The sequence below is a fragment of the Anser cygnoides genome, chromosome 23, assembly GCF_040182565.1.
Source record: "Anser cygnoides isolate HZ-2024a breed goose chromosome 23, Taihu_goose_T2T_genome, whole genome shotgun sequence".
Classification (NCBI taxonomy): Eukaryota; Metazoa; Chordata; class Aves; order Anseriformes; family Anatidae; genus Anser; species Anser cygnoides.
Window position 1 is genome coordinate 5,066,072 of NC_089895.1, and position 22,275 is coordinate 5,088,346.

At 58.7% G+C, this 22,275-nt stretch overlaps 1 protein-coding gene across 1 annotated transcript; it reads right to left on the reverse strand.

Annotated features, from left to right (window-relative positions):
• Positions 1–105: 105 nt before the first annotated feature.
• PERM1 (PPARGC1 and ESRR induced regulator, muscle 1) lies at positions 106–6,804 on the reverse strand. The gene is made up of 4 exons (XM_066982000.1): positions 6,658–6,804; positions 4,278–6,173; positions 3,370–3,486; positions 106–1,426 (listed from the first exon to the last, which is right to left on the reverse strand). Exons 2-4 carry the CDS (start codon positions 6,169–6,171, stop codon positions 1,347–1,349), a joined length of 2,091 nt encoding a protein of 696 aa, XP_066838101.1. The 5' UTR covers positions 6,172–6,173; positions 6,658–6,804; the 3' UTR covers positions 106–1,346.
• Positions 6,805–22,275: the final 15,471 nt, after the last annotated feature.

Below are 22,275 nucleotides of genomic sequence, written 5' to 3' on the forward strand. Positions count from 1 at the left end.
TACCAGCAGACCCAGTATAAATTGATTTCTCATCCTTTAAAACCCAACACTCGTTCAACAGCTCCACGCGTGGACGATGCAGACAGAGGAAGGCACGCAGAGGTGTTAAATGGGATAGATCTTTATTAGAAGCTTTCAGCATATTAAATATGTTCTCTTCCTTCACAAAACTCTTCCTACTGAACATACAGCTACTATAGTCCATATAGAGCCTGCACATCCCTCTTACCACCTACTGCTACGTGTCTCACTGTGCAACCACAGTGTGCTCTCTTATCTGCAATAATACACGGTCTTAAGTGCAACCCCACACACATTAAAATTACATGGCACTCTGCATTTCAAGGAAAGAGCCGAACCTCTCCTTCTGTTCCAGAAGACAAACCCTTACTGCTCCTACAAAGCTCATAGGCAGACCCACACAGGCATTTGGGGCACATTTCCCCCCGGTACCTTTGTGGATCTGGTCCCTAAGTGCTTAACAAATCTCACGTTTGTGCTGTCGCCAGACTTGGGAGTGCAGAAAACCCTCATGAATAATGCCCTTGGGTCCCAGGACGACACTCGAGACAGGGAAGAAACCGAACCACCTCCTTGGTGTTTTCCACCCCCTTTCCGTGCCGGGTCTCACCCCCTGCCCCACAAAGCCCCACGCTCACCCTCCATCCCCTCCCATTTCATGTTCCTAGGACGGGAGGCAGCTGAGGCCCCAAGTGGAACACCTAGACCCTTGGCTGGCCAAGTGCCTGCGCCCCGTGTCCTCTCCAACAAGCTCCTGTCCTTGCCAGGGCTCTTCCCTTCGTTCAGCCCCTCTTCCTGCTCTCCTCCGTCCCCTTGCTGTGGCATCTTCTTAGCAAAGCGCCATGCTGGGCAGAGACAGCTCTTCCCCAGCTCTCTCCTCTCTTCCCCCCAACCCTTTAGTAGGACACGAAGCCCTTTTCCTGGCTTCTTTGGCTCCCTCCTCCCTCTGCTGCTCCCTCCAGCGCCTTCCTTTGCCCCCAGCTGAGCTCAGCAGGGAGGACGGGCGAGCAGCGCCCTGGGTCAGACACCGTGACTACTCCTAGCAGATGGCACGAGGATGCAAGAAGTGTGCAAAGAAAGAACCGAGCCAGCCCACGCCGGGCTCCTCTTGTGTCCAGTACAGGTACAAACCGCCTACCGTATTGCCAACGACCGCCACGGGAAGGATCCTGCTTCCTGTGACACCCTGTCCCTTTTGGGGATGGGTCCAGAGAAGTCTCGGTGCTGGGATCCAGGCTTCCCACGCTGCCCAAGGACGAGGTGCCCGGCCCCTGCCTCCTCCGTCCTCGCCCGTCCCGGGGGAGCACCTCCTGCGTGCGCCGGGGCTAGGTCCGCGGGCGTCCTTCTCTGGCCTGCCGTCGGAAGTAGCGGATGGCGGACAGCGTGCCAAAGCTCGCCAGGAACACTGCAAAAAAAAACCCATCGTGGTCCCACGGTGAGCCTTCTTCCCAACCCAAAATATCCTTCTCTCAACGTGAGGGTCACAAGCCACTGACCATGCACCAAGACCCTCCTGCCCTCACTCCTTGTCCCCACCACGCTGAGTTGTTCCCAGCACATTCAGCCCCACACTGCCCACAGCTCGGCAGACCACATTTATTCCCGCAGTTTGGGCACGCCGTTTTCCCAAAAAAATAGCTGGTTTGGAGGGAAAGAGCACACAGACTTCACGGGCTGGCTGAGACGTGCGGGGAGTGAGCGCTAGGGAATCACACGAGGCATGGATCCAGTGCTGGTGGTTGCGTCTGGAGTGGCTTGTGGCCATTTGTGGATGGGATTATCAATAAAAAAGCACTTCTGGAAGAAAATCCCATCTCCTGGGGCCCGCTCTGCCGAGGTGTTCAAGGTGGCAGCCTTACCTTGGTGCTGGTCCTGCTGCGGGAGTTGTTGCTCACGCAGGACGCCCATCCCTCCCGAGCAGCTTTGCGTGCCCCGAGAGAGGCCAGCTGCCGGGTCGCTGGAGGGAAGGACCCTTTGGGAAGGGAGGACATTTTGGGAAGGGAAGGACCTTTTGGGAAGGGAGGACATTTTGGGAAGGGAGGACCTTCTGGGAAGTGAAGGACGTTTTGGGAAGGAAGGACCTTTTGGAAAGGAAGGAGATTTGGGGAAAGACCAGTGGAAATGGTGATGAAACATCTACGCTTGCCTGGCTGGGTGGTGGTCTACAGGCTATCGTGGAGATGTCTGATCTTGGATGAGAAGGTCACAGTAGGGAACCTGACCAGAGCTTCAGGACATTCCCTTCCTTTTCTACTGTTCAGACCAGGAAGATGCCAAGAAATCTTTTTTTCTTGTGGGCTGTCTGCGGATATTCTGATCCCAGCCCAAAGCAGAAAACACCCCAAACTCTGAATCAGAAAATGCAGAGCTACAAACAAGACCTCGGGGAGAATGCACACAGAACGAGGCCCTTCTCTGAGCCTCTGGTGCGGGTTTTCAGCTTGGTTCATAGGAGAGGTCAGCCTGCCCAGCTCTCTGCCCAGGCAAAGCCCCTTACACGCTGCCTTACGCAATCCCATGGCACGAGGCTGCGGCCTGCTTCCCGCACCCCCTCCGCCGCCTCTGCCTCGTACTAAGAAGGCAACGAAGAGCAGGCCAAGAGCTCCTTGTGATTGCTGCGCGGAGCAACCTTAGCTAACGGGCTATTCTCAGCCCCGGGGTGTCAGCTTCCTGCGTGACCTTCGTGGGGAACATTCCTCCCCGGAGAGCCCATGGGCGGCGCTGGCCCCGTGCCCTGCTCCTCGGTGCCACGTCCCGTGTGCTCCCCCTTCTTGCCTTGCCACCAGCTTGGCTGTGGCTGGAGAGGGGGACCGAGGGTTGTGCTTTGTGCAGGCTGTGTTTTGGGGCACGCGTGTTTTGGGGCACGCGTGGGGATGATGGAGGAGCTGGCAGGGTCAATGCGCCACCGGGGTGGTATTTAGGAAAAAGATTATCCCTTTGTGGCACATTATAAAAATGCATGTACTTGTTCCATCTGAGCTGAGGGAGGGTAAATGTGCACGCTTGAAGTCGTGGTGATGCTCCTTGAAAGCAGGGACCTTAAAAAAGCCTCTCCTATCCCCAAAACCCCATACTGGTCCCTAACTGAGGCTGGATGGAGCGGGGATAAAGCCAGGCTCAGCTGAAGGCAGCAGACACCGTGCAAAGAGAAAGACCCTAAGCAAGCAGGACTCAGGACTGACACTCCTACGGGACATGTTAAAAAGCAGCAGGACTCTACAAAAACAGGAAAGTGTCTGCATTTCCCTGCCAGCACCATGGGGTCCGTTAGCATCCCTGCCTCCCTCCCCGCCGGGTCCTCCCCCAGCCCCTGCCCGCCCCTCTCCCCCAGCCCCGCGCCGCACGCACTGGTTTTCCAGGCATCCGGAGCCTGCAGGTCGGAGGTTTTCACCGCCCAGGAGGCGAAGGCGCAGAAGACGAGACACATGTCCTTGTGGGTCAGCGGCAGCGGGGCCTCGGGTATCCCTGTGGGGACGAGAGCAAGCTTCAGGACACCTCGCAGAAGTAGGTTATTTTTGCTCCCGCGTTTATTTGATCAGGCGTTTAATTAAAGCCGGATTATTAATTAGCTACCACCGTGGCACAGGTTTTTCTTGTTTTTTTTTTTTCTCTGTGCAAACAGACTGGGAGCTCTGTTTTGAGGCGCCCCTTGGGATGAGTCACTCGGTGTTTGGTTTTAATATTAACGGGAGGCACTGCGGCTCTAAGCCCCGCGTAAGCTCTAAGACAAATACGCCGGCTGTCCTGGCGGTCAGACCCGCTCTGCCTTCTCCCCCCATCCCTCTGACCTGCCCCCGCGCTCTGGAAGCCTTTGGGGTCTCTGGATGGCGCTTTGCAAATCTCAGCCCGTGTTTTTAAGCCCCCCCTCACCTTCAGCTGGATGTGTTCCCCCCCCATGCACACTTTTTTCCCCCACTAATTCAAGATCAATCAGCAACCCAACCTCATCAGCCTGCGGCTCGGCAGCCGCTGCCTTATCTCAGGGGCCTGAGGGCTTTGATTTTGCTCTTTACCCTCCCATCCCCTCGCCAGAAACACAAGTACATGGTTCAGTGGGATGGCACGACTGCAGGGACAGCCACACCGGGTAGGACAGGGACTTGTGGCCAGCCCATCACCCCACTGCAAGCACGCTCAGAGCAAAGCCGGCCATGCCCAGACCTCCCCCGGGTCCCCGTCCTTCCCGCGGGGCCAGCAGCACCATGAGCATCACGAGCAGAGCCAGGGGTGCTGGGCACGGGGTCGCGGTGCTTTACCTCTCAGGGCAAGGGCCATGTCCAAAGCTTGGGGCTGCGCCTGGCCTCTTCCCAGCGGCACGAGGGCGAGCGGCTCTCCGGATCCTCTCCGCGCCAGAGCCGGCGGCACCGGCACTTGGCCTCTGCCAAGGTGAATCGGCCTCTGCAGGAAGGACCTCAAAGCCCCCACGGCTTTCTTCACCTCGGAGGCTGGCGTGGTGAAGAAAAGCCCCCGCCAGCCCCCCCTGTTCCAAGGCCCGTCGGGAAAGAAGTGTTCGTACAGCTCCGGGACCGTGGCAGCCTGGGGCTCTTTGACCAGCGCCAGGTCAGGTTCCTCTTTCTGCTGATCGCGGTCCAAGCTGCTCAACTTCTTTCGCTTCCTCTCTTTGCCCTTGACTTTTTTCCTGTTTCCTTCAGGTTCATTGAAAAAGTATTCATACAGTTCAGGCAAGGATATTTCCCTTTCCAAGGGTGTTTTCTCGCCCTCCACCGAGTTCACCATTGCTTCTTCTTCCCCTTGGGAGTCACAGAACAAATAGTCGTACATCTCGGGCCAAGTCACATCCAGCGAGTTTGCCCTTGCGCAGCCCCCGGCTGCAGAGCCTGGGGGGCTCACCTCCACGGGGGGCTCAGCTGCAGGCTCCCCAGGGCCCCCCCTGGCAGCATCCCCTGCAGGGACAGCCACGCTTTGGGGACGGAGAGCCTTCCCCTCCTGGCACGCCTCTCCCGGAGGGTCTGGGGCTGTGGTGGTAAGAATCACCGGCACATCGTCGCGCACGCCCGATCCCCCTGCCTGTCCTGCTCTGGGGAGCTTGGGGGCCCTCGTCTTCCCGGGGGATTGTGCCCCCGGCTCCTTCGCCTTCTGCTTCGGGGGGATGCTCGTGGGCACATCTCCCTCATCTGTTCCAGGGCTGGCTGCCGGCCGTTTGCTCTCCGCTGCCTCCTCGCTCCCCAGCCGCACGGGTGCCGGCTTGGCCGCCTTCTCCTTCCCTTTGCTCTTCCTCGAGGTCAGCGGGGAGGACGATGGTGCCCTGGTGGGCGCCCCGCTGCCCTGTGCTGGGGTCCCCGCTGGCTCCCTGTCCACCGGGGTCACCTCGGCAGCACCGGCTCCGCGCTGCTTACGGCTCTTCCTCATCTGCGCTGGCACCTTGGGTCTCACCACCTCTGGGGAGCTGGGCTCCGGCCCCGCTTTCTGCCCAGGGTCTGGGGGCCGAGCCGGGCAGCTGGGAGCAGCCTCCGGGGCAGGGCTGGGGGGGAGGTTGGGAGGGGGTCCCTGCACCCCAGGCTCCACGCAGGCAGCTGTGCTAAGACTTTTCCTCGCCGAAAAATCCGGGGAACCTATTTGTGCCACCACTGGGCTTCCACGGGGCTGCTCCCCCCCGGCATCCCCTCCGTGCACAGGGGCACGGGGTGCAGCGGGGTGGCCAGCAGGCTCCATGGCCCCACTGCTGCTGCTGCTGCTGGTCGTGGCTCCTTCCCCCGATGCCGTCTCCGGCGCTGCCACCTCGCATGCCGCGTCCTGCCCTGGGATGCTCTCGGCCGCGGGGGGACGGGGCGGCTGCGTCCCCTGCGCGCTGGGCATGGGAGCGGGCAGCGGGCAGCCGGGCTGGTCGCTCCCACGCAGAAAGCTGCTGGCCGAGCACGGGTCCGCTTCGTCCTCGTCCGCCCCGGGCACCCCACGTGGGGAGCAGCTCGCCCTGCCAGCCCCTGGCCCGCTGCCCGGCCTCGCTGCCAGCTCCCCGTCCGCGCTGGCGCTGCGCGGAGCGGGCACGCCGTCCCCTTGCTCAATGTCACTGAGACACTGCTCCTCCGCCGTGGCCAGGGAGGCCGGCGCTAGGTCGCATTCCTCGGCCGCCTGCAAGAATTCAGCCCAGTCCCTGTCGTTCAGCTGGATGCTGTACTCGAAGTTATCCATGCCTGCAGCGGCAAAGCAAGGGGAGGGGGCCGGAGAGAGCGGGGTGTGAGGAGGGGGCACCAGCATCCGCGGTGGTGCATGCCCCCTGCCCCTTGCCCCTGCCATCCATGGTTTTTTGGGTGAAATCGGTTGAAGGCGAGGGTGGCTCACGGCAGACCCAGTGGGACAGGTACTGCTGGGCTGGGTATTGCCATGACCACCCCACCCAGAGCTGTTTTGGGGATTGCCTCTGCTCAGCGCCACAGCAGCGTTGCATCTCGCACACCCTTTTTCCTGTAACCCAGGTGAAAAGTGGAGGATTTGTTCTCCTTCCTGCTGACCCGGTGACATGCACGAAGGTGGCAGGCAGCGCAGCCCACGCAAGATTTCAGCAAGCCCTTCCTTACCCCTGGGTTTTGGGGAGGGAGCTGCAGCAGAGCCCAAAGCCAGCAGGGGGGGACCCGGCAGCAGGAGGAGAAGCAGAAAGCCCCCAAAGCCGCATCCTACCTGTGCCACAACCTCAGCCGGTGGTGGAGCCATTCAAAGAGCCGCGCTGGAACCTCCTCCCGGCACAACATGATGCTGTACCCTTGACGGGGGCAGAGAGCTGGGCTTCAGCACAGCTCCATTCACCCGCTAAAAATAGCCCCGAGTGTCACCTGAGCCCCGAGTGTGATGGGTTCGGGGAGGGCAGACCCATATTTAGAAGCTGATGGGGCAGAGGCGAGGGTGGCAGCGGGCTCATTTCCACCCTGCACCCCCTGAAGTCCCCAGGACCACTCCTGATACCCGCACCGCATCTTCCTGGGGGTGCTCCGTGGGCTGAGCATCCCAGCAGGGGCACGGGAGCCTCGGTGGGATCCTGGGGGCGAGCACGGCATGGGGGAAAAACCACCCGTGGGTCAGCAACCGGAGCCAGAAATAGCTCCTGGAGCCAGAAATATCCCCCAGCTCCTGCCAGCCCCTGGTCCCAGGGGGCCAGAAATATCTGCCCTGCCCCAGCTGCCCGTCCCACGGGGAGGAAGCTCCCCTTCGTGGCTGCCGTCACGCACTGCACGGCCCCGCGGCGTGCCGGTGGCGCGCAGCCCTGCGGCGTTCCCAGCTGGAGCGCGCCGGGGGAGCCTCGACCGGGCCACGCTTCCTCTCCTTATCCTGCGGGCTGACGCACGCGGGGAGCTTGTCAAGCCGAGAAAATATGGAAGGGAAGAGCTCTGCTGTCTTCCCGTCCTATCTCGTTTCGGATCTGGCTACACCCTGCTCCCGCTCCCCCTCACACGCGCTCGCAGACGCAGGAGGGAAACCAACTGGCTTCCTTTTCTTGGCTGCAGCCGCTTCCTTCCCTTTGAGCCCAGCAGCCGGGGGTTAGTCAGAGAAACCTTTAAACTCTGCCTCGCAAACCGCAGCAGCGAACATGAAAGCGGCAGACGCAGCGAGACGGAACTGGAAGCCAGCAGCGGGCTGGCGGCCCGCGTTATCGGTGTCACATTGAAACCCAGCGCCGGGGCGGCCGCACACCAAACCCAACAGGAACTGCACACACCCCGCCACATGTTCCGCCCCGGCCTGGGAGACACAAACAAGCCTCCGCGCAAGAGGCATCCAAGTATTTATTTAGCTGGCCGGGCGAAGCCCACACACCGTCCTTAGGGGAATTACACATCTGCTAGCACTTCCCCGCCTTCCTCTGGGGCGACCCTAAAGGCGCAGCGGGGACCTCAAGGGCAAGGCAGGGGCCGTGCACGAAGGACGTCCAGCGGGACCGTCTCCAATTTCCTCCCGGCGCCGCGTGCCCGGCCCCGTGCCGCTCGGGTACGCCTGGCTCTGGGTCACCATGGGACGCGGGGATGCTGCAGGGGATGCTTGCACCTCCGGAGCAAGGCGCGCGGCGGATGCCACCTGCCGAGCCGCAGGCACGGCTGCCCTGGCGCTCCCAGCCTGCTTGGGCACTGAGGACGTTATATAAATAACTAATGTCAACTTGTAATTAGAGACGGGACTGAAATAAAGCAGCAGATGAGGCCCCTCTCTGCCTGGCGGCACAGGACGTAGCGTAGGAGAAGGAGCCAGGATCAAGGGCACGGAAAAGGGAGCTGGGCAAAGAAAGTGGGAGCATATAAAGCCCCCCTTTATGGCCCCCACGTTCGTTATTCCCAGCACAAAGGGAAAACTGGCAGGGGGAAAGGAGATATCGGAGCTGTACAGAATAATAGTCAAAGATAAGCAATTTCCTATCCAGCAAACTCCACTTGGGAAAATTCTACCTTCACAGGGCTCTTAAAATCAGCACTAACAAGTCACGAGTATCAGGTTTTTGGCAGAACGCGTTTCAGAGACAATGCAGCTGAGAAATGTGGGTTTGATTACAAACAAGCCCTCCCTGCCCTGATCGAGACCCATCACATGGTGTCTGCACGGGGAGGAAGAGAGCGATGAGTTTGCAGGAAGAGGGCTGGGGAATAAAAAAAGCACAGTGGAAAGAGAAATACATTTACAGCTTCAGGGGCAAGGCTGCGTCGTCCCGTGCTGCCTCCCACTGCCTGGGGCAGACTCGTGCCCACTTGGTCATGCCTTCTGCTTTAGCTGGATCAGCATCCTTCAGCCTCGGCCACTGCTCGTGGCTTTCTCTGCCCATCTCCAGCTGATCCCTGCGCCCCGGTCTTCTGCCCTGGCAGCGGCAGCCTTTCCATCTCGTGATGCCCGCCCCTCGATGCGTTTCTCCCCTTCCAGGAGCTCCCTGTGGGCCGTGCAGATGGTGGCAGGGAGCAGGGAGCGCCGTGAGCCCTCCCTCGGGATGGGGAGCGGGCAAACCCTGAATTCAGCCCCCCCCAGAAAGCCCGGAGCTTGCAGCCACTCGCGCCGAGGAAGGGGTTAAGCCTGCACTGAAACTTGGAGCGCAGCGGAGCTGCAACCACCAGGCTGGTTTTGCTGGTTTGGGGACAGGTGAACGCTAGGAATGATCACCCCCGAACCATAGGAGGTCTGCATTGTTTTTGCCTAAGCCCTTTAACGGTGTTATTTTTATTTTATTTTATTTATTTTTATTATTTTATTATTATTCTTTTTTGCCTGAAACTCTGTCCCCAGGCTCTCTTAAAATTCAAGCCCATGCTTCCCGGGAAGCCAGCAGTGGGCTCACTCAAAGGTCAGCCTCCGCTGCCTTGAAACTCAGCCCGCGCTTGCCTGAAACCCTGCCAAGCTCTTCCGAAAGGCTTGTATCCTGGCCTGAGTTTCGGGTTGCTAATCCAAGTCTCGCTGGGTTTCAGGTTTCCTTGCAAGCCTTGGCTCTGCTCGCCACCGGAGCAGCCTCAGGACACAGCTCCCGGCTGGCCGGGGCAGGGGGGCAGCAGGAGGACGGGTCCCCACGCCAAAACCAGGAGGGGACGAGCACGAAACCGCAGCAGCAGTCGGAGGGCAGCGAGCCCTGGACGGCCACAAAGCTTACTGAGCCCATTGCAGCACTTAAATCCGAATTACGGCGTGGTAAAGCCAGACCCGTGCGTGGGTTGTGGTGCTCGCAGGGTTTTTGGCTCGGGACCAGCAGCCACAAGCCAGGTGGCCACCGGCACGGCACGGCCACCCCGTAACTCACGGGGTGGTGCTGAGCTGAACCACGCTCCCTGTCACACCCAGACAGACACAGCCCCTGTGTCCTGCTGCACGAGAAGCTGCGGGGCTGAAGCTGCAGCCCTCGGGAATCCGAGTCTCATTGCTGAACCCGCCAGGAGCTGCATTTCACCTGGGGAGCATTTTTTTTTTTTTTTTCCTTCCGTTTCCACTAGATGTCACTTACAGCCAGAAAGTTACGGGTTTCCCTAGGTTTTTAAGCTCCTGATGCACAGGTTTCTGCTAATCCCAAAATGGGGGCTTCGATGCCCAGGGCATTGGGATCGGGATGGCGTTAGGGCAGGCGGGTAAGGAAGGGGAGGTGTGTGGGGGCAGCCAACATCTCCTTTTGGGATCAGGCTCCCTGCAAGACGTCACTGTGTCAGCTGCTTCCAGCGTGCCCCTAAAAGATTAACCAGTTATTTTGTCTGCGTTCAGAAAAAAAAAAAAAAGATATTTTGGGGAATCCCAGCTGGGGGTGAGGTGGTCCTCGGACCTGCGTGGTTTTTCTTCCTTCATGGTGTGAGGGAAAGGGCAACGGTAGCTGGAACTGCAGCCGCAGCTCCCTTTCTGTCCGAGCCGCTGATTAATTACGTTTGGGGTTGAAAGGGCCTCCCCTCCCACCCTCCCCTCCCACCCCAGCCCCAAATGCAAGCTGCTCCGCATCCGCGGAGCTCCCTCGAGGCCCCGCTGCCTCCGGCCCCGCGCTGGCCGCCCCCTGGCCAGGAGCTCCGGCGAGGGCAGGGCGGCCGAGTTATCCCAGCTCCCAGCAGGTTCCAGTTACTCCAGCTCCCAGCAGACTCCAGTTACCCCAGTTCCCAGCGGATCGGCAGCACCACTGACCCCAGCCCACCCACTGGCAGCAGCTCCAAAGGGCGAAGGAGAGGTCGGCTGCAGACACCGGTAGCTCCTTGCACGGGGCTGCTCCGCCAGGGCAGAGCAGGGGAGGCTGCCTCGGTGCAGCCTGGCTTGAATTAAATCAGCCTGGTGGCATTAACCCGCTGACGGCTGCAGGATGGGAATCCCCAGAGCCTCCTTTGCTACGGGGAGCTGTGCTCGGGGTGCCTGCAAAGCCGCTGCTGCTCCCTGACACGGCACTGGGGCCAGCTGGTGGGTGGTGGCGGACACGCATTGCTCTGCACAAGCTGATCCCCGAAACCTGAGAGTCTAAATATCAAAACAGGTAAAGCTCTCCGCGAGCTGAAGGCTCCCAAGGACCTGAGCACATCCTCCACCTGTGTTTTAAATACGCTGCCTCCGGTCCCCAGCGAATTAAACCTCCCCCTCCTCTGACCAGCTCCTCGCAGGGAGTTCATTTGTTTCCCTGTTTCGAATACAAAAGCCCCACGGAGGATCGTGGCCAGGAGGATGACAACCGGCGGTCCTCATCTCCTCGGCTTGAAGACTGTTAGAGAGGTTTCCGAGACAAAATCGGGATTAGAGCTGGGCCAACAACAGCCCTCGATTATTGACTCAGTGCCTCGGGCGCTGTGCGTGCTCGGAGGGAGGGCAGCAAGAGCAGAGCCTGAGCTGGGACAAAGCACGGGGCGGCGCTGCCATCCCAGTACCTCCCAGTGCCGCCCAGTACCACCCAGTGAGCCTGCCTGCCAGCATCTCTTGGGGAGAGGGCAGGCGAAGAGGAGATGCAAAAGGACGGGGCTGGGATGCGATGTTCCAGCATCACTCGTGCCCTGGTTTTGGTGGAGAAATCAGAAATCAGGGTCCCTCGGCGCACACACAGTGCTCCCAGCAGGACCCAACAAACCCACCTCTTCTACAAAAAAAAAAAAAAAAAAAATAAAGAGAGAAGTCTTTTGAGGAAATGATGTTGTTCCTGTCTTTGGAATAACTTCAGCAAAGCCCTTCCACCGCAGTGATTTCTTCCCATCTTCCTGTCTCCCTGTGCCACATCTGGGAATCCTATTTGAAGTGCACATTTTTTCCTCCCTTCCTTAACGAAAGTAAAATATTTCTTCCCCCTTTTCCTCGTGAGGAGGGGGGGGTGGATGTGTGGCTTGCATTTGTATTTGCATACCAGCTATTTGGGTTATTTCTGAGTGATTGCGTTCCTTTGCATGCTGCAAAAAAAAATTCTTGTGCTCCTTTTGAAAAGAACTCGAGGCAGCAAATCCTGGCCCGGGGTGGTAAGGACGGCTCGGTTTTTCAGCTCCAGTCGGGCTTTTTCCTGGCAAGGGCACGGAGAAGGCTGCGGGGTTGCACACCGATAGGGTCTGGGATGTGTTTTAGGTCACCCCAGCCCCGTGGTGTCACCGCGTTTGGGGCTCTCCTCGTGTTTCAGCGCCCTGGCCGTACACCAGGACGCAAGAGCTCAGCACAGCAGCTCCTGCTCTCCTCCTGTGCCAAGCACAGCCCCGTGCCACCCCGCGCTGGAGCCTCCAGGCGCTGCTGCAATAACGCTGCTAATAATAACGACGACAGCCCAGATGCTGACGGAAACCTCCGCGCTACCTGGCGCTGCCGGTGACTGATCTCTGCCCATTGATTTAAGCAGCTGAGGCCAAGCCGGAGAGACGACAGCAGCGGCAAAAAGGGCAGGAGCAGACAGCAGAGCTGCAGCTGGAAGGAGATGAAAGGCTGGGGAGGAGCGCGGTCTCTCCCTCCTCCCTTACCGCAGCGCGCGGGGGCTCCTCCGGGCTGCCGAGGCGATTGTGGGATCGCCTTCCCCCTGCGATGAGCAGCACCGAGGGGATGGGGTGGGCGAGGGGCCGCTGACCCCAGGGGCTGGGATGAGCCAGCAGCAGCCGACTGCTCGTGCACCTTCTCATTTCTCCCCCCACGGGGTGGGGGGGGGCTCGGCATGGGAGCAGGGCTCCCTTTGCTCCGGCATCTTAACAAGAAGCAGCTGCTGGAGGCAGAGCGAGGAATGGCCCAAGGAAAAGGCCCCGCTGCATTAATTAAAGGTCACGGGGCCATTCCAGAGGCTTCCCAATTACCTCTGGAAGAGTGTCGCTAATGTGAGATAATGATGTCATACGGCCACTAATGAGGCGGGTTAACCAAACCCCACCGCCCCCTCCCCAGAGGATGCGCCGGCACCAGCGGGGCGAACACGGCCACTCATCCCCCCCACCCCGTACCCCTCCACGTCCCCTTAATAAGGTGCCTCCCGGCGCCCCTTTGCCCATAAAGGAGCCAGGGGAGAAAGGAGGAGAGGCCAAGCCCCTCTTTGAGGTTTTTGTGCCCAGGAGAAGTCCCGGCGAGGCCCTTTCTCCCCTGTGCCCGTGAATTGCTCCTCGGGAGTGATGTCAACAGGATATTGTTCGGCCCTGACCCTGCTCCCTGCCTCGCTCAGACCAAATCCAGCCCCATTAGCGCTCCTTAATTGAGCGTAATTTGAAGCGAAAAATCTGCCTCCCAACGTGCCGGGGGGAGACGGAGCTCCCCGGGGCGGGGGGACGTGGTCCCGTCCTGGGGACAACCCCCAGGTCCCGGGGTAAAACCCTGACTGGTGGAGGGGTCCTGGGTCAGCGTGGGTTTGGGGACAGGCAGAAATCGGTGTTAAAATGTTAATTTCCATCCACCCTCTGCTGTTTGTCTCCAGTCCCAACGCCTGGGCAGGCCCACGGTGTAAACACCTCTTGGTCTTAGGGCTCGGGCACCGGGCAGGAGGGAAGGGGACAAAACGCTGTAACAGGGATTAAAGTAAGCCCCAAAATGATAAAAAAAATAAAATAATAGATAAAAATAAAAAATAAAAATAAAAATAAAATAAAAATAATAATAATAAAAATAAAATAAAAATAAAATAAAAATAAAAATAAATAAAATAAAAGCCATGGGGTCTTGAGTTCCCTGATTTGGAGGAGGGAAGGGGAGAGAGGGAGCGAAGAAGCACCAAAAATAAAGCAATGCTCACATCTGAAGCTGGTCGTTTTCCACCCAGCGCTTCAAAACTGATGGAGCAGGGCAAGCGGGGAGACCTCAGGGTCGTGCCCCTGCGGTGCTGTGCCCCGAGCAGGGCTTGGCAGGTCCCAGCCGAGCAGGATGGGTGCGGAGCCAGCCCTGCGGCATCCCTGGGGGCTGCTGCTGCTCGCGGTGCTTTGCCCCTTCCCGTGTGCGGGTGGCCAGGCTGCTGCAGGGGGGCGATGCCTGGGACTAATCCTGCTCCTGCTGGGTGCCAGCACGCCTGGACACCCGCTGCCTCGCCAGCGCAAGAGGACAGAGCTGGAGCCACCGCGCAGCCCCCGAGAGGCGACCCGGGGTTATCAGCAGCTTCTCCTTGGCCTCTCCCTGTTGTGTCTCCTGCTGGTTATTTGCTCAGGCAGCCGCTGCAGCAGCTCTGATTTGTGCCCTGCCTGAAGCACGTCCCGAGCCTCTTCCTTTAGGCCCTGCCTTTTGCCTTCCCAATCTCTCTTTCAAGGCACTTATTTCCAGTTTCCAGCAGGAAAGGCCAGGAGCTAGCTGTAGGAAAAAAGGGTCGACCTTGCCCTAAGCATGAAGGAGCCGCGGAGCTGCTGGGCACCACCTGGAAGGGGAGAGGAGAGGGAGGAGGAGAGGCTGCGGCCACCCTTAGGGCCGGCTCCGTGGGATGTCGGCTGTTTCACCGTGCCCTGCACGGCAGATCGCAGCCCGACCCACACCGAGGAGCTCGAAACGAGGGCTTGCTGCTGAGAAACCGTGACAACAGCCACCTCCAGAGGGGCTGACATCCATCCCCTGTCCCCGGCTCCAGCCGGATCCTTACCCGCATGCACACACGCACGAAACAAGCCAAGCCTGCTGGGGTGGGAGCTGCCAGCTGCAATTTATCAGGCGATGGGAAGAGACAGCACATGACTGGAAGTGAGGGAGCGTTTGCAGGGGGAGGCAGAGGTGGAGGGAGCAGGGATCTCTGAGTTCTCCCAGGAAGGCAGAGCTGAAAAGTGCTGGGGTTATTAATTATCTGCAGCTTTCATCCCTCCCACATTCTGCAAGGAGGAGGAAAAAAAAAAAAAAAAAAAGTTGTCAGGGCAAAATGGAAATGGGCGGGCGAGAGAAAAGAGATGAAAAGACTAACGGCAGAGAAAGGAGGAGCAGGGGGTAGGCTGGGACCGAGGCTTGCTGCAGAGAGGGTGCCAGGGCCGAGAAAACACGGCGCTCGCTGATAAGGAGCTTCCTCGCCCATAGGGATCCCATTAATTCCCCCAGCTCGCTGCGGTGGCCAAGGGGTGGGGTATTTTCCGTTCGCCAGCACGATTACATCTGCTCCAGGAATTCTGCTCCCATGGCTCCCCCAGGCTGGGTGGGATTTTTCCATGCGCTCGCAGATCGGGCTAAATCAACACAATTTTTTTTTCTAGCGTGGCCCTAACCTGCGGCAGAGGAAGAGGCTGGGAAGGGCTGGAGCAGTAATCCCTGACCTTTGCTAATCCACAGGCAATAACTCCAAGCAAGAGGCATGCTGCAGGCGACGGCAGACTTTGCTCTCCCCGTGGGCAACGTTTTTAACCTCAGCGGCAGACGGGTTTTGCTGGCAGCTCGTGGGTCAGGGAGCTGCAGGGGAGCCGTGAAGTTGTCAGGAGCCCCGGCTCGCTCCCGGGGTGGATCCTGAGGGCTCTGGTGGGAAGGCCACGGGGCTGGGAGCTTCGGGAAGGCTGAGATGTGCTGCTGGCCTCCCCGGAGACCTTATTCAAAACACAGCACCTCCCTTTGCTTACTTCTTCATTTCTAAAATGAGGATAATGAGCCTGAGACCTTGGAGATGGAGCTATAAAAAAAACAACCGCCGGGTAGCAACCGAGGGTGTTGCAGCCGGCTGGGAAGACGCTCCTGGTTCCAACCAAAATATAGATGTTCTGAGCAAATTCCTTTAACCATCCGTTAGCATCGGGATCCCGACCAGTGACCCGCGGCCCCATTTTTGGTTCAGGTCTTCTGGCCTCACGCATCCCTCCTCGGCCCTAATGCAAATAGAGGCTGCCACCAAGCACCACTTTTATGCAAAAAAACCAGCCCTTCGCGGCACACAAAATATTTCCCAGCTATAAAAAAAAAAAAAGCACATAGATAGCTGTGAAGATGAGCACCACCTGCATGCAAATCCATCCTCAGCCCCCTCTTTTGGCTACCACGGGGCTTTCTGCTGTCCTCGGGGAACATTGCCCAGCTCCATCGGGCTTGTTTTAACCATGCCTTGTGACTGCCACCTTGCAACCGGCACTGCTGCTCTTCACCCCCAGCTCCTGCCCCATCCAGGGCGAAGAAAATATCTCAAGCACAAGGAGCTGCTTCTCTGATGTCACTTTGTGCATGCCAGGAGCCGGCCTCCAGCTTTTAAAGCCTCCTGGCTCCTTTGTCCCGGCCATAAATCAGGGTGTCTTCCTTTGGAGCCTCGGCCCGACTTCTCCCGAAGCAGAAAATAAACAGCCAGGCTGTCGCCGCTGAGTTATGGGGGGAGTTTAGAGGCTGCGAGTGTGAAGAAGTTAATTGCCTGACACTCGAGTTAATCACCCTGAGACCGCAGCAGCAAGGCGCTGAGGTTCGGTGGCAGGGCTCAGCCACCCCAGGGCGGTGGCACTGTCCCCTGTCCCCATGGCACGGTGGGTGCTGATCCCAGGAGGCACCCCTGGGTGCTGCTGACCCCCCCCCCATGCCCGCTCTCGCTGGTGCAACCGCCCGGATTTTGCAATCCTGCTCCTCGCAGCTCAGCTGTGGGAGCTCGGAGGCGTTTGTGCTCACCTGGATGTGCGCGAGGAGGGGTGTGCTGGGGCGAAGCAGCACCCGGTGCCTTGCCCGGTGCTCCTTTGGGTATTAGCACAACCACGGGACCACTGCCAATGACCCCGGGGGCTGGCGTGGTGCCCCGAGCACAGGGACCTTCAGCCCAGGCAGCAAAAATCCAGCACTTGACAGCAGCGAGCAGCCCCGGGTGGATTTCCCCACCCCACACAACATTTTCCACGTGCCCCCATCCCCGTGCCCTCCTGGGACAGGCTCTGCAGGCAGGCACAGAGCGCTCTGGCCTCATTTATGAAGGCATTTTTGGCCTCTGACAGTGCCAGGGCCGTGCTTGGTCCTGTTTCACGCTAGGCTAATGGGATCCATGTGCCTCCGGGGGAGGAGAGCGTCTGCCCCGGGCTCGTCTCCACAAAGCGCCTTTGTGCGCTGCTGCTGTGGAGGGAAGGGGCTGAGCACCGCGCTTCTTCCCAGCACGCGAGCAGGAGCAGGTCCTCTGTGGACGTCAATAACCTCAAAGCAACGAGGTGGAGGCAGGAGAAATGCAAGGATTGAGGAGCATCGCTCCCACCAGGCTGCCAGCATCACCTGTGCACACAGTGGTGGTGGCACGCGGCGTTATCCTGCGCCCTCCTCTCCTCCCTGTCTGGCACTCCCGGCCCCACGCTGCTGGGGCCTCTCAGGCAGGGTGTGAAACCCTAATTGCTGTTGACAGCCGCCTGGCCGGGGTATTTACACCCGAACACCCAGGTGTTGGGTGCTGGGTGCTCCCTGCTGAGCTCAGGGCAGAGCCTGCCCTCCTGGACCCCCTCGCACCTCCTGGATCTTTTCCTCTGCACAGCACGTGGAGCTTCGGCTGGGCTTTTCCCTGCCCAAACATCTCCCAGGCTTGAGCCTTCCCCGGGGAGATTCCTCCTCCTCTGGCAGCACGGAGTGCCCCACAGTCCCCAGACAAAAAAGCCTTCCCCAGCCCTTTAAAGAGCCGCCAAGGGTGTCTGGAGGCAGCAACCGCAGCGCGAGGGTGGCTGTGCTCATTGTCTCCTTCCCAGACATTGTCCCCTCCTGCGGTCCCGGGAGGGGACATCGGGGCGGCCCCGAGGGATGCGTGCCCTCCTCGTCTGCCGGGCACGGAGGTGCCTTGAGGCCGTGGTCCCTGGGGGCTGGTGGTGGGCAAGGGGCAGCGCGGAGGGGAGAGGCAGCGGGGTCGGGCGAGCGGAGCATCCTCGGGGACCACCACCACTGTCCTGGTCCACCCGTGCCATGAACAAGGGGCGATTTCTCTGCCTATCCCCCCCCCCCAAGATCCTGCCCTCTGCCAGTCCCCGAAACGGTTAAGCCCCCGCAGATGAAAGGCATCCTGGGGATAGGCGAAGTGTTATAAACAAATAAATAAAATGTGTGCGCGCGCGGGGGGAAAGGGGAGGGGAAGGGGGCTCCCGGGGAACGAGGCAGGCTCGTAAAGCGATGACGCACGCACCGCCAGCCGTGGAATGATGCCAGGGGATCTGGAAAACAGGTTCGAGGGAATTGCAGGCTCCTGCCCGTTCCCCCTGCCCTGGGCGAGGAGCAGGAGTTGGAGGGGCACCGGCTGCCGTGCACAGCCCCCCGGTGATCCCCAGCCCTCCTCGGCTGCAATCTCCATCCCTCACCCACACAGCACCCAGAAAGTCCTCTTATAGGACCCGTCCTTTCTCCACGGGATGGGCCGAGCCCTTTTTCCACCCAGCTGTGCCCTCGGTGCTGAGGTGCTAATCCCCAAGCGCCCGATTAAACCTTGAGACAATGACGGTAATGGCTGCGACTTCCTTCCCACCATTGTCTCCCCGCCTGGGTATGGGGAAATCTTTGCTGGAATGCCTCTATAGGAGGTTTTTTCTTTATGGGGCTGCTGCTTTGTTTGGTGGTGGTGGTGGGGGGGGGGGTCTTCCAGCACGCTGAGCATCCCCAGGTCTGGGAGGGAGCAAAAAGCAGAGCAGGGAGGGTGCAAGGCCATGGGTCCGCCACCGCTGACCCCGCCTGGGACACAGCGAGGTGTCTGGCAGGAGAAATTTGATTTGGATGTGACCTGCGTGTGCAGAGCTGCGCACAGACGAGCCTGGCGCGTCCATCTCCCAGCCAAAATTAACAGAGCGAACGTCTGGTAGCTGGGTAATTGCTTCCATCGGAGCGGAGGAGGGAGAGAGGTCAGGGAATTGTCATGACACGCACGAAACTCGGTCACTCCTGGCGTGGCTGCTTTTCTCCTGGGTATAACAGCCCCGCGGCTCAGCTGGCGCAGGACCCAGCCGCCACGAGCAGGATCAGGCTGCAAGAAGGGTGCAGGCAAACCTCTGCCAGCAGCTACTGCGGGGAGAGGTTTCTTCCCGAGCCTCCCGAATGACTCCAGGGCTATCCATCAGCTCTGGCCCGGCACAGCGAGCCTGCCTGAAGGGCTGCAAGGCTCCAGCAAGCTCCTGATTCTCTGTGTTAGCACAGCCGAGCCTTGCCAGCTGCCTGCCCCGAGCTCAGCCCCGTCAGCCCGCCTTGGGTGCCGAGGAGGAGCACGCAGACGCCGGGTACGGGGCTCTGCTGAGCAGGACTCCAAAATCGAGGTGCCGATGACATGCACAAGGCTTTCCTCTTCCAGGATCCCAGGCTACGCAGAGGGAAGCACGCGGGCATCGCTCCAACCCTCATAGAAATGCAGGCTTCGGGGCTGGGATGCACCAATTTCATCAGTTTGGGCTCAGAGCAGGAGCTGGCTGGAGACGGAGCTGCCGGAGCGCCCGCGGTGGTCCCTGGTGCAAACCCCATCCTGGGGGCAGAGCCGGTTTTGTATGCAGCCCCCCCAGAGGCCTGGGTTTAATTCCCAGCCCTGATGCTGACTCACTACACGCCCCCGGGCGAGTCCCTCAGCACCTCACAATAAAATGAAAAAAAAAATGATCATTTGTGTGTCTGCATTGTCCGAGCTCCTCGGGACGGGGACGGGCAGAGCCAGGCACGACGGTGTTGGGTGGGTGCCTGTCATCCAAATAAATGCTGGGACGAGCTCCCAAAGCTCTGTCCCTGTGGCCCTGAGCTTCCAAGAGGCTGCGGCACTCCGAAATAGGATGACATTGATGGGGGGGTGTTATTCATTGTTATTTAATGAGGACATTAAACCGTGGTGTTCGGCCCTGCTCTGTGCATTGGATGAGTCTTTGGGGAGTAATTGTGCTGAGAAATGCCTGCTCCTAGGGACGGACGTTTGATGAATTAACTTTGGCAATACTTGCAAACCGTGTCATGCCAATAAGGCTATTGAGATTGAAAAAGAGCTGAACTGGAAAGGTGGGCGAGAGTGGCAAGTCCTGGAGAGAATTGACAGAGACAGGGCAGGGGCGAAGGTAGGGGCGATCCCTCACTCCTTCCAGCCGACACCACTTTAGGGCTTAAGGAAAGCTGACAGCCAGAAAAAAAAATAAAAAAAACCACTCTTCCCCCTCTTCAAACACCAGTGCCCTGAGAAATCCTGCAGAAAACCACACGGGCTGTAAAAGGCCCTCGTGCCAGCAGGGTCGGGCATCGGCAGCTCGGGTTTGGGGCCCAGCTGCCTGCCAGCGGTGGGGACAGGCAGGGGACAGCCCCATGGGGACGCTCCGGGGAACAGAAACCAGCTGCCATTTCACCCCTTATTTTAACCCCTATTTAAGCCAGCGCTTCCAAGCTTTCCAGTTCTCCCTGCAGGAGCCCAGCTGCTGGACACCCTCCCGGCGAGCCACCCCGGTGGGCAGGCACCGGTCCGCCCTGCCTCTCTGATTATTTTCATCACAAATTAGAAGTGGGTTAGCAAAACCCAGCCGTGTCCCCCTCGGAGAGCAGCAGCCTGTCCTCGCTGTTGATCTTGGCTGCCGCGGGGGCTGACGGTGTTTTTCCAGCTGCAGGGTTCGGGGTTTGCTCTTTCTTCCTTTCTTCCCTTTTTTTTTTTTTTTTTTTTCAAAAAAGGGTCCAGATCGAGTTGTGTTATTCTGCATGCGAAGTGTAAACACCGGCCCCGGGTGCCAGAGGCAACAGCGCACAGGCACGCACACGAGGAAATAGGGCAGAGCTGGCATGCACAGGAATGTGCGCCCCGGCTTCCCTCTGCTCCGGACATGAACTCCCCGACACGGAAACCCTGTCCTGCAGCTCTCCTCTTCCCTGCCCACTTCCCCATCCCCTGCGGATCACGGGGCGGTGAGGCACCGACCTGCTCCGGGCGGCACGAGTGCACCGGGGTTGTTGGCTCTGAAGCCTAAGGAGGGAGGCTGCGGGGCAGCTGGGATTAACCAGCGTGTTCCTGGGTGGGTGAGACATCAGCCCCCATGGTCACAGCGTTAATCTGGACCTCAAGGAAAGAGCTAAGGGCTGGGCTACATGCTCGGGTTCCACTTTTATAAAAGAATGAAGGAAAGACGCCGATATTTTGCATCCCTTCTTGAGCATCCCTGGCCACAGCTTGACTTCACAGCAGCAAAGCAAAAGCAAAGCAAAGCAAAGCAAAGCAAAAGCAAAGCAAAAGCAAAGCAAAGCAAAGCAAAGCAAAGAAAGGAAAAGAAAAGAAAAAAGAAAAGAAAAGAAAAGAAAAGAAAAGAAAAGAAAAGAAAAGAAAAGAAAAGAAAAGAAAAGAAAAGAAAAGAAAAGAAAAGAAAAGAAAAGAAAAGAAAAGAAAAGAAAAGAAAAGAAAAGAAAAGAAAAGAAAAGAAAAGAAAAGAAAAGAAAAGAAAAGAAAAGAAAAGAAAAGAAAAGAAAAGAAAAGAAAAGAAAAGAAAAGAAAAGAAAAGAAAAGAAAAGAAAAGAAAAGAAAAAAGAAAAGAAAAGAAAAAAAAGAAAAGAAAAGAAAAGAAAAGAAAAAAGAAAAGAAAACTGCAGCAATGCAGTGCAACGCAACGCAACACAAAGTGAAGCAAAACAAAGCAGGGAGCAGCCCGGAGCTGCAGCTCCCACGGCCGCCTCGCTGCCTGCCCCGCGCCCTGGCTGCTCCGCTTGCCTTCCTCCCACTAATCCCCCGCCGACCTGCCTCGTGGCACGCCAATTACAATAAATTAGCAACACCCGGCGCTGCGCACAGGGTGGAGCGTCCAGCCCTTGGGTGGATGCCTCGGAGACATCTCACCTCTCTTACTCCATCCTCCCCTCCTTCCCCTGGGACTCGGGGCAGGCCCCGATGAGCCACACGCATTTTTTTTCGAGCAGCTGCGTGGTTCAGAGACGTCTGGAGCCTGGACTTTGCCCAGAGCCCATTGAAGCCTCTCCACCGCCACCAGCGGCCCCGGGACCAGGGCCACGGGGCACGAGGCAGGAATCGTGCCTCATTTTCAGATCCCTGCTGACTCACCCCCCTGAGAAGGCTGCCGGCTGTGCAGACAGGGCGATCCTGTTCTTTTCTGGCTGATTCAGACCGGGGCCGCAAGTGGGGCCGAGTGGAAAAGCTGCACCTGAGCGACTCGAAGCGCACGGCCACTTCTGAGGTCTCGCACGGGCAATTCCGGTGTCTCCCCTCGCCGCGTGGCGTGGAGCTTTGCAGGCAGACGCTGCCCGTTTCGGTTCGCAGGGCACCTGAAGAAGGTGCAGGAGGGGAAAAGGGAGGCGCAGGGAGAAGGGTGGCTGCAGGACTGACCTGGCTTTCAGCTCAGGGTGGGTCATTTTTGGTTTCGGGTAGAGCTTCACTGCAGCATTTGGAAGCCTGAACCTTGGAGGAATTTTTGTTTGTTTCAGGTGGATTTACACAGTGATCAAAGGGTTCCAAAACCCTGTGGTTTTGGACGGAGCAGGTTCACATGAGCACCTTCTGCTCTGCACGAGTGCATCTTTGCCACGAGAAAAAGACCCGGGCACCCCGAATTC